The sequence below is a fragment of the Cibotium barometz genome, chromosome 57, assembly GCF_041138505.1.
Source record: "Cibotium barometz isolate CiBa-2024 chromosome 57, ASM4113850v1, whole genome shotgun sequence".
Lineage (NCBI taxonomy): Eukaryota > Viridiplantae > Streptophyta > Polypodiopsida > Cyatheales > Cibotiaceae > Cibotium > Cibotium barometz.
In genome coordinates, this window is record NC_141102.1 from 6550005 (window position 1) to 6561949 (window position 11945).

General features: G+C 42.1%; 1 protein-coding gene across 3 annotated transcripts; it reads left to right on the forward strand.

Moving 5' to 3' along the window:
* Window positions 1–2202: 2202 nt before the first annotated feature.
* LOC147606363 (uncharacterized) lies at window positions 2203–6418 on the forward strand. 3 transcript variants are annotated; one of them, XM_086791958.1, is made up of 8 exons: window positions 2203–2519; window positions 2744–2822; window positions 4056–4339; window positions 4805–4915; window positions 4958–5077; window positions 5167–5229; window positions 5490–5603; window positions 5694–6418. In XM_086791958.1, exons 2-7 carry the CDS (start codon window positions 2756–2758, stop codon window positions 5538–5540), a joined length of 696 nt encoding a protein of 231 aa, XP_086648084.1. In that variant the 5' UTR covers window positions 2203–2519; window positions 2744–2755; the 3' UTR covers window positions 5541–5603; window positions 5694–6418. The 3 variants fall into 3 exon arrangements, with proteins under 3 accessions (XP_086648084.1, XP_086648082.1, XP_086648083.1); XM_086791956.1 differs by having other exon boundaries at window positions 4805–5077; XM_086791957.1 differs by having other exon boundaries at window positions 4805–5077; window positions 5170–5229.
* Window positions 6419–11945: the final 5527 nt, after the last annotated feature.

Here is an 11945-nt window from a genome sequence, read left to right on the forward strand (position 1 = left end):
CTAGCCTAACCATTCATAACCTGATCTTTGATACCAAAATAAAATTTGGAGACTAGGATTGTAGACAATTAGAAATCCCATAGTTGTGATAATGATAGACAGGTTTAAGTAAGAGATAAATTCACACTTATCAAGACACTATCATTGCTAATCAAGCTCTTGAATGAGCAAGGGGTGTACATCATTTTATAGATTCTCAAAAGAATATCTACTCAATATCTAGATCCACCAATTACTCTATGATTCACTCTATCCACACCTTAGAAATCTTCTCATGCTACACTTGATTCTTTCCTAGGTCCATGTGATACCCATGGCATCACTAGATATATCATTGCTTACACCATATGAAATCTACCATTTGACCTTTCACTTTTACCAATTTGTATCCGTGAAAATAACCTTTGATCACACATCTACAATTGCATTGCCAATTAACCGAAACTTTAACAAATGATGTGGTAATTGTTTGAGATTTGAGGTTTGTGTGAGTAGGAGAAGCTTACATTGAGCTAAGGAGTAAACTTTGAGCTTAGATCTCAAGTTACGGTGGAATGAAGTAAGGGAATTAAAAAGAAGTAGAGTTAGGAAAATGAGAGAGAGATGAGCTTGAGAGAGGAAGGGGAGATAGCATGAGGATGTGCTATGTAGGAGAGTAAGAGTGTAGAGAATGCTTGTGAGATTCCAATGGTGGAGAGATCTTCCATTGTTTTCTGCTTGGGTAGCTTGGAGTGGAGATTGCACAAGGAGGCATAGACTTAGGAAGCAAGGAGAGAGGAGAGTGACATGCTCTTTACAAATAACTTGGTGTGACTACTTCACATTTTTGGATGCCACATCATCATAATTTATAATTGTGTAAGTGACTCCACAAATTAGTTGTCACATATCATTGCATAAGTGACTTCACAAAATGGTCACCACCACAACATCATGTAAGATACTTCACAATGGTGATTGCCATATCATTGCCACATCATTGTCACATAATTGACTTCACAACTATGGTTGCCACATCATCACTATTGTTTGTAAACACTCTTTCACATTTGGGAATGCCATTTCATATTTTTACACCTTTGGGTAGCTTGGAGTAGAGATTGCACAAGGAGGCATAGACTTAAGGGTGAAGAAGAGAGGAGAGGGGCATGCTCTGACTACTTCACATTTTGGATGCCACATCATCACACACCCCCATAATTTATAATTGTGTGACTGCACATATTAGTTGTCACATATCATTGTATAAGTGACTTCACAAAATGGTTGCCACATCATCATGTAATCAACTTCACAATTATGATTGCCACATCATTACCACATCGTCATCGCGTAATTTTTGATTGCCACATCATCATCGCGTAATTGACTTCGCAACTATGGTTGCCACACCATCACTAACGTTTGCAATACTCTTTCACATTTGAGAATACCATTTCGTATTCACACACCATTTAATTTACTTCACATCTACACACACATCGAGATCACCCAAGTTGTAGGTGAAGAAGCAAGCACTTCTATGAAACTCCATACTTGGATTCCCTTGGGACTATGAGCACTTGTGCAAGAAGATTCCAAGGATGGACTAGCTATGAACTAGAGTAGGTAGGTGGAGAAGAGGAGTTGAGTGCTCAAGTGTAGGAGTAAGAATATGTAGGATCATGGTGTTGACACTGCCCATGTTAGTTTGGTGCTAGCTCCTTTAGGTGACAGATAGAGAGGGAGAAACGAGTAGATCCAATGCATGGGTCTTGTCTAACCCACCACAAATGTGTAACCACACACAGGCAAAGACTGTAGACCCCACTAAAGAAATTTGTGCATATACATAGTTCTTTGTCTCCCCATATACATAGTTCTTTGTCTCCCTAATGTTATTAAGAACTCATTGATATGAGAGAGAGAGAGAGAGAGAGAGAGAGAGAGAGTGAAATTACCATGACACTAAGGGGCGATGAGATCCTCATCGTGCTTTGCGAATGTTATACACAGGTGACAGAGATAGAGATGAATCATGACTCTATTTGTTCAACATGGCTCTAAAACAAGGAGATTCACTGCCAAAAATGGGAGATTTAATGACCTTTAGAAAAAAAATTCATAAGGTTTATAAATATCTTAAAACTTTTGTTTTAAGCTAAGTGTAAATAACAGGGAAGAGGGATAATCAATAAAGTACATGTGGCTTCTCAGCTTAGCATACATGCTCTATCACAACAGAGACGATCATACATGCTACATAGATTAAGGTCACTGTTTCCGAGGCTAGGTTTCCTAAGAGATTGAAAAATTAGGGTTTCTACAGACTGCGAGCAAGGCTCTCAGGCTAAAATTAGGGTTTCCACAGGCAGAAATCAGGGTTTTCACTGAAGGAAATTAGCGTTTGGGAACCCAAGTAAGCTGCAAATTAGGGTTTCAGAAGATACTGCACAGGAGGACTCGGCATTGAAATTCCGCAGTTTTGAGAGGCCCCAGGGCAGGGCTGGGAGTCCGCAGAGGATGCTCTGATTTCGCAGGTTTTTCTCTTTTCTGTAGTTCGAATGATTTTTCTCTTTTCTGTAGTTCGAATGATTTGTTTTTTCTGTTTTCAGCGAAGAGATTGTAATTAGGTTTCAGAAAAGCTCTGTTGCAGGCGGTAATGGCTGTGCCCCTGCGATCCAACAGCTTTACTCTAAATTTTACCTCGAATTTAGCAACCTTATTTTCTTATTTTTTATGCTCTTTTTTCCGTGCATTGTAGAGCTGGAAGGGGATGGCTGCATCAGGCAACCGGCTAGAAGATTCTGGTCCTCAGTTCCGGCTCATCACCGCAGCTACCAGTAGGCCCCTCTAAATATATGTTTTCTCATTTTATCTTCTTTCATTGCAAATATCTATCCTCTGAAACTCTCTTAATATTTATCTGCTCATTTGCCTGTGCATTTAGGGTTTTTATTTGCCATGATTAGAAGAATATCCTGAAACTCAATCAATTATTCATTCTTTTATTTATATGTTTTTTTTTCGGGGGTGACAGTTATATATGATTTTTGTATTTTCATTTTTGAGATATTTGTGGTTTTTTTAATGTACCCATTTTCTGTGATTGTGGGCAGAGTTATATGCAACTTTTCAAGTACTTCTTCTGGTTGAACTTTTCAACTTGCTCAAACTAACCCACTATGGGCATATTGACTTGTGCCAAAGTTAATTATCCGCCCACGGAACAGGCAGGGAGTTGGACAGGCAAGGTTGCCCATCCAGGCCATTGGCCCTCCTTTTCTCTGACGGCAGTGACATTCCTGTAACCAGCCTGAACATCATTTGAACTGATGTCTGCCTGTGCTACCATAAGTAACACAATCAAGTGACATGTTTGTGATGCATCTTTGATCCATTCTCATTCTTTATTTTTGTGTATGATTGGCACTGGATCAAGTTATCCTGCATGCCATGGGGGGTTGTGAGTTTTCCCATGTTTGCAGCTGCTCATGCAGTTACCCACCAAGATATGTTTTCCTTGTATGTGCTTATAGGGAAAGTATGCCATCAAGCATACTAAGGCTGAGTACAAACGTACCTGGCGCTGCCCGTCCCAGCCTTTCCTTGCTGGGCAGGCAGCACTGTGAAGAAAAATCAACATGGGTGGGGTTTTCTCTATGCAAGGCATGATGGTGGGTTGTTTGTCTTCTGCCGCAGCAATTCATGATCTCTGATGCATCACTTAAAGCATACTTTACTATTGCAACAGAATCTGTTTTTGATTGTCACTGGTTGGTGGCATCTTGCTTGCCCCCATTACTGGCACCTTTTCTCTGTCCATACTCCAACGCCTAACAGACAGGACATGGCATCCTCCCTAATAGTGTGTATAATGTGCCCGACCATCCCAAGGATCTAATGGCCAACATGAATTTTTTCAAAAGGGATTTTGGGCTGGCGCTTGTGTGTAGCCGACCTACAATAATGAAAGATTCTCTTGATAGTTGAATTGAGGGAAGCATAAGCATCACTTGCCTTGCTTTGGATCAGCTATTCTGAAGTACTGAAAGAATGCATTGCTGTGAATGCAGGGACTCGGGAACTCACAGGAGCTGTGGACTTGCTTAGTTACTATGGTTTAAGAGACCATCACGAGAAATTTTGTCAGAAGCCTCTACCTGTTTCAATTGGAGAGTCACAATATCTCAAGAATGTTGTTGGTGACATTGACATCCGGAAAGGTGAGGGTATGGAGTTGGGACAACTTCTAGGCCCTGATAGCGAGAATTTGGGTGTGCATATACATGAATTCGACATTGATACCTTGCAGCAGGCATTCAGTTTGAGAGAGTCGGGTTCCACATCACTCCCTGAGGCAAGTTTCTTATCCCTTTGTTTTGCAAGGTTTTTTGCCAGATTTCTATTTATTATATATGTATATATTATTGGAATGGACAGCACCGGGGTTTAACATTTTCTTGTGTGCAAACGGCCGTGTGGCATGCCCTAGACATGTACACAATGCACATAGCTGTAAGCCATAACATTGGGAGGCATCCTTTGTTGTACGATAGGCGCATTAGGTGTACAAAAGCTTTTTTGCTCAGTCTTCTGGATGGCCATAGCTCAAAAGGATTCTTCTGCCAGGTGGGAAGGCCTACATGCTCCCACCCTGACAAAGAAAAACTTTTCACCACTTGTTAGGATTATTTCTTGTAGCTGTAGGCTTCTTGGTATGTTGAAAGGGTTGTGATTTCAAAGAAGCTGGAGGCTGCTGCTCTCTATAGTTGCTGAAGTTGGGCTCAGGATCTTAGGCGAAATCTAACAGATGCTTATACAGGCTGATCGTGGCATCCCAACAATCAGTGGAAAAGTGAAAGAAGAACCCAAGGACAAGGATAGAAAACACAAAAAACACAAGAAACACAAGGACCGCCACAAAGACAGGGAGAAAGACAAGGACAAGGATCGGCACAAGGACAAGGACAAGGACAAAGACAAGGACAAGGACAAGGACAAGGACAAGGAAAAAGACAAGGAGAAGAACCGAGAGAAAGACCGCAGCAAGAAGAAAGAAAATGGGGAGGACCATTCAAAAAAACACCATAAAAAGGTGGAGACTATTTCTTCAGGTTGATCTGATACCCTTGTGGGTTTTTAAGCTAATATTCTTTATATGTGCATGGTTTTGCTTGAGTGTAGCAGAAGAGGAAGCATGATGGGGATGAGGAGGAAGGGGAAGCACACAAGCATAAGAAGAAAAAGGTAAATTTAGTTGGTACCAAGACATGTTGCTTACTAAGGATCTTCACACACATCTCCCCTGCCCACCATCAGACAGGTGGGGGGTGGTGGATGGGGGAGATTCCTCGCCCATGAGGGTGAGATCTCCCCTTTTCACGGGTGGGGTATGCCTGTAAAGCTTCTGAAGGAAGTCAGACTTCGATGCTTGCTGTTTCTGCTAACCTTTGTGTTGGTGCTTCTACTGCGTACTTATATATCAAAGCTTTTCTGCTGTGTAACAGCACAAACATTCTTCTAAAGTCGAGGTATCAGAGCAGCTGGTGAACAGATGACACTTCCTAATGTGTTTTACTAAGAGAGGAGATTGAGGGTGATTAGCTTCGCAGCACGGCAAGGTGAGGCAGCCTTAGCTTAGGTATATAGCACTAGTTATGTAAATTTCAAATGAATGATTTTTGATTTATGGGTGGTATTGTCCATTTTAGGTTTGGGGATATTAAATGCAATGCTTAATCCTCAACTTGGCGCATTAACTCTCAGACAGCCCCAATTGAGCTTCACTCACATTGGTTTCGACCACCTCGGTTGGGCATTCTTAACATTTACATATTGTGGACAGTACAGAATGTGGAAACGCACCTATGCGCTGCAAGACGCCAATTGGAACACAAAATTTAAACTAAGGGGGCTGACTTTGTGACAGCCTTTTAGTTGTTGCCTTGCAGCTAGTGTGCTAAGTTGGACAAATTATGAAGAAATGTTGTGAGGTTGCTGGTGTCATAAACTCTTAACGGCCAACATATTTCTGCGTTCCAATGTAAGCAGAGTGTATCAAGTAACTACTTGGTCATATATACCCCTTAAAGAACTGGAAGTGTAGAAAATGTGATTGGGTACTAAGCCACATATGGGCAGGTAATCCATTGGTTTTTTGGGCACTCATTCTTTAGAAACTCTTGGCCTTTGCTTCTTGTAAGAAAACTATGAAAAGATTTGGCATTCTAACACCCTAGGTAGGAAAGACATTTTGGAAGGTCTTCGCTAACAGAGTCAACAAATTTTTTGGCTGTACTCTCTGTGGGGCTTTATTCTCTCATTGGGTAGGCGAGTTCTAACTGATTAGGCTTCTTTAGAAGCTAACTTATTGAGTTGTCATTGCAAAGGTTCATGTAAACTCTGGACATCAAGATAAAGTCTTTCTTACCTCTAATTCTTCTTTCAAGGGCCAAGAACCCAAGGAGAGGTTGCAAAGAGGTGCAATTCTTCATATTTCAACTTAATGTAGTGAACAAATGTGGGGAAAACTTTCATATTCAACTTATTTCTTGGTCACATGGGTTTCTATTCTTTAGGCTTTATCTTGGTCAAGTAAATTTCCCATTTTCTATTTCCAAGAAAGTCTGGACTTTTTGAAATTCTTTAACAAGTTTTGCTTAAACGTTTATTAAATAATTTCTAATTTGTTTTTTTCCTCTTTTTCTATCTCTACAACAGTGCCTCTTCTTATTTTGGTCATACACTATTCATGCAAGTGCATACAAAGCATATGTGGAAGTCCCACATTTTAATGAAGGCTCATCCAAAGGCACCAAACAGTTGCCTCACAATCAATTGTTTTAGGACTTAAAACAGGTTCTTACTCAAGGTATGTGACTAAATGGCCATAGATTGATCTATGTACCAGTTCTAACTCTATGAGGATAGCCATAGATGACATGAGGAGTCGGGACAAACTTAAACGCGCCATTAAATACAAGTCATGTGCACAAGGATGTTACAGCCCAAAGCCCCCCAAGAAGATTTCAGCCTTACATGTCTCCATTGTTGTGAGCACTGAGAGTGTGCGCGCGCTTGCAAGAGCATCTTTTTAATTTGTTCAACTGCTAGGAAACTAGAGGGGGATTCGCAGCTCAGTTAGCAGCCAACTTTTGCCCCAAGTGGCGAACTCTGTATCATCCTCCCAAGCAGAGCACAGTGGCTGATTCTTGCTCGCGGGGAGGACCAGGTTGGCCTCAACGTCTATGCTCCAAGCAAAGCATGGGATCACACCACCTTCTATACCAAAGTACAACAAGGCCTTCCCATTGCTAATGCTTGGTGGATGGGGGGTGGCTCCAACATGATTTGAGTCCCTATAGGATTGACGGGGAGGTAGCTTGGGTGTGACAGTGGCATGCACAGAGTGCAAGGAGCTGATCTTCACCATTAGGGGCTAGTATGCATGGCACCTTTTGTGGTTTGGCCACGCCCCATAGCATGTTGCTTTCCTGGTCTGACCATTGAGCTTAGGTTGTCTTGCTTGGAATGACCAACAGATGGAGGCACAACATATCTGTAGAGGCCCTAAAGGCCTTGCTTGTAAAGTAATAAGTATTGATATCACATCCTCAAGGCCCCAGTCTGACCATTGAGCTTAGGTTGTCTTGCTTGGAATGACCAACAGATGGAGGCACAACATATCTGTAGAGGCCCTAAAGGCCTTGCTTGTAAAGTAATAAGTATTGATATCACATCCTCAAGGCCCCACCGTTGTTGTGACAGAGTCTGCTGCCTTGGACTGCAGGGCACCTAATGGATTATGCCTTCTTCAGGGGCCTCCTGATAACACCTACATTGAGGTGGTGGCTCTCTTCCATGTATATGCAGTTTTGCATCACCCTCGACTCACCCACTATGATGTTGAAGCAGCCAGCTTCTCCTTCACATTGGATGTAGTCCTGGATAGGAAGTGGGTAGTGCCTCAGTAGCCACCACTGTCTGAGTCCGGGCCATTGGCTTTTCATAGCTACTTAGTGACTTACGCATCACGGATGTCATTACCCAGGTTTGGCCAATGGTGGACTGCTTCAGTCATAGAGTGCCAGATGGATCCTCTAACGTAAGAAAACAGAGGCCCACCTGTTTCTCTTCTCTCACATAAGCTTTATTACAGGTACATGAATTGCAAGAGTGACCACCTCGCCACACGACCAAGCGCTGGGCCAGTGCCGGGTGGTCAGCACAATTCACAATCTCTTCCCCTAGCCATACTGAACGTGTTTGTGACTCAGATTGCACAGCCGTAAGATGATTGTACAAGAGGAGCTTCAATAATCCCTGCATTGATATGCTCATGGTCTTGGAGCACCCCCTCATGGCTGTCCACACTAGATGCTGCAGGAAGCTTCTCTCAAGTCTAGCCACAGTTCTTGATCTGATGATTCAACTGCTAGGAAACTATAGAGGGATTTGCAGCTCAGTTAGCCATAGTAACATGGAACACCGTTCCATAGCCTTGGGAATGATGGAACACATTCCATAACCTGTGTTGTTCTCGTTCCGCAAATGTGAATCCTTGGTTAAAGGCATTTTGGGTCTAATTTTTGAGCAAATGAGAAATTTTGTATTTTTCTATGATATAGCATATCATATGAGAGTGGTGTATGACTTTGCATCTAAAAGGCTTGGCAATATATGCCCTTGCATCTCTTTAGCTTGCAAATGATAGCCATATGGTGATGATGTGTCGTTCCCATTTTCTTTCCGGTTCCGTTCCAAAACAGACCCCCATTCCATCTGTCCGTTCCCGTTCCATGTGACTATGCAGTTAGCAGCCGATGACAAATTCTGTATCATCCTCCCAAGTGGAGCACACTGGCTGATTCTTGCTCTTGGGGAAGACCAGGTTGGCCTCAACGTCTATGCTCCAAACAAAACATGAGATCACACCACCTTCTATACCAAAGCACAACAAGACCTTCCCATTGCTAATGCTTGGTGGATGGGGGGCGACTTCAACATGGTTGACTCCCCATAGGATTGATGGGGGCCCTATCACCATTCTCACCACCACTTACAAAATCCTCGCCAAAGCCATTAACCATTGCCGACGGTTGTTTTTTTTATATCATTGATTTCTTACGACACTAACATCTCGGGGTGGAGGGGAATCTACAATGCTTTGCTGCAGCAGGTGAATAGTTTTAGCTTTTTAAGGCAAAAATTGTATTGTAAAAGTCTTGCAGTTTATGGTTGTGCTACTCCAATTCGATTGGGCATTTAGTTGAGGCCTTTTAAAGGTATCTTGGATTTCAGGTGGGCTTGACATTTCATTAGAGTAGCAAGTTGCCTCCCTCCTCTTGAGTATTCATAGGAAGCTATTTAATTAGAGTTCCAAAGTGGCTTTTGGCACCTTTTTTGAGGATAGATTTGTGGCCAACCTTTTTTTAGAGCCTAGGACATCTTTGACTAGCCCTCTTTTAGTCCCCTCTCTCCAGCAACAAGGATGGATGGCAGCCCCGCTCTACAGCTGACCATTGGTAGGCTGGCCACATCTCTACCTCCACTTTTGCAGGTGGCTCTAGGATGGCTTCCACTTGAGGAAGGTCACCCTCTTCTTATGGTTGGTGGCCCATGGGTCATGTGGTTTTTTTTTTTTTTTGGGGGGGGGGGGGATTGCCAGACTACCTGCGGCCGCCGGCCGGTGTGGCGATCTTGAGGAGATGTAACGCCCAAAGATGCATCAAGTTTCATGGCAGATATTGTTCCTATTCACCTTGGATCCTTACACCCGTCAATTCATCAACGAGGGGACAATTGCATGGGTAACAGAGGTAGGTCTAGCACCTTTCCACAAGGAGGATGGTGAGGGCCAAGCATTGCAGCTCACTTATTTACAACCATCACTGCCTCCTCAACCCTAGTAACTCCTTGCTCCTCAACGCTAGTGACTCCTTGGACCTCGTAGACCTACATTGGTCAGAGCTAGAAACTCAATTGTAGCATCTTGGCCTTGCGCATCTTGTCCTCGCAACATCAAAATATAGGTTGTTGATATGCAAAAACGCAATAGGCAAAAACAAAGTAGCAGCTTGGAAAAAAAAGTTATAAAAAAAAGTGACACTTACGATGGTGACATGGCACTGACACGTGGTAGGATAGCAGCACAAGGCCACTTTATAGGCTTGGAATGATGCGACTAGCTTTTGGAAAGCAAAAGATTAAAAGCTTTTTAAATACTAAAAAAAGAAAAGCTTTTATTATTAAAAAGTTGCTTTTTGGGTTCTAAGTGAGTTTTAAAGTGTTTTCTCAAGTGCTTTTGGGCAAGAACTAGAAATTCAACTATTCTCTCATTGTTGAGACTTATGTAAAAAGACAAGAGGGTCCTCTAGCTCTAAGAACTTGTACTCATGACTTCTCCAAGGGGTTCTATCTAATATTAACCAGAGGGGGAGGGTCGGCCCAGGGCTATTTCGACCCCTAGTGTGGTGTCTTCTCTCTCTACTCTCTCTTTTGTTTATTTTCAGATTTTCTCAAGGTTTTACGTATGAAGAAGTTGTTTTCTTGAAGATAAGCTAAGTACCTGTGCCACAACCTTTACAAAGGCTTGCTACAGTGGTATCAAAGTGAATCTTATATCTCTTCTATGAGGGATAACGATCTTTACACGCGATGCTTTTTTCTTTTTCTTCAAGCAATGGAAAACACTCGCTACCAAGAAGAGGACCAAGCCACCAAAAGTGGAAAGTAAACCCAAGAACCCACATGGTCAAAGAAACTATGACCATTTTGGACACTATTCTCTAAGATCTTGACTTGATGAGAATTTTTGAGCAACTATGTATGAACCATGTACTAAACAACCTTTCTTCATGCAATTCCATTACTGAATTATGTGGTTCTTTGAGTTTTTTGGACTCATCCTTTCTATGATAGCTATCCTAAGACTAGGCACTAAGAATTCCATTGGGTTCTGTTGCTTCTAGACCATAGACCATGTTGAAAGGTGTGAGACCAATTGTGTTCTTATAAGTTGTCCAAAGATCCCACAATGTAGAGTGTAGTTTCATGTCGCAATCAATTTGGTTCTCATTTACTATCTTGAGCACAATTCCTTTTAGGATCCTGTTGGTTGACTCGGCCTGGCCATTTGCCTTTGGATAGTATATTACAGACTTTCTGTGCATGACCATATGCTACTCTGTCAATTTCTTGATCACCTCATTTAGGAAATCGGTGCCTTGATCGCTTACCAGCTTAATTGGGCATTCAAACCTTATCATGATAACCACATACAAGAACTTGGCAATTGAATCTTGCAATCCCTCATTGCCTTTGCAAATTGAATCTTTGCCTCCACCCATTTAGTGTAATAATCTGTTGTTACCAAGATGTATTTGTTTCTTATTTTCTAGGCTGCAAGTTTGAATGGTCCTACAACTCCAAGCGCCACTTTTGGAATGGTTCTAGAGGTAACATGGGTTAATGAAGCATTATGTCTGGCTACATTGGGTTGTCCCATTCTTTGGCACATGTCACATTCTTTTGCAAATCTATGAGCATCATTAAGGGTAGTAAGCCACCATAGTCCAGCTTGGATTACCTTCTTTCCTATTATGTCTTCGAAGAAGTGGCCTCCATTTATACCTTTATGTGATTTAGGCAAGATTGCTTGCTGTTCTTGATCCGGGACACTTACTCAATATTTGATCTATGTTCATTTTGTATAAGTGCCTTGCTATCCTTATGAATGACTTGCTCCTTAAGACTATTCCTGTGATCTCTATCCATGTTTTTCGGAAAGGAGAGATCCATCAGCATCTCATCCTACCATTTGCTCGTTCCCAATCTACGAGAAATAGGTGTGCATCTAGAAAATTATCTTCTATTTCCACATGGCTTCTCCAGATTCCAGTCTGGATAGGAAGTCTACCACCACATGATCCCTACCTAGCATGGGCTTGATGATGAGCATCCAC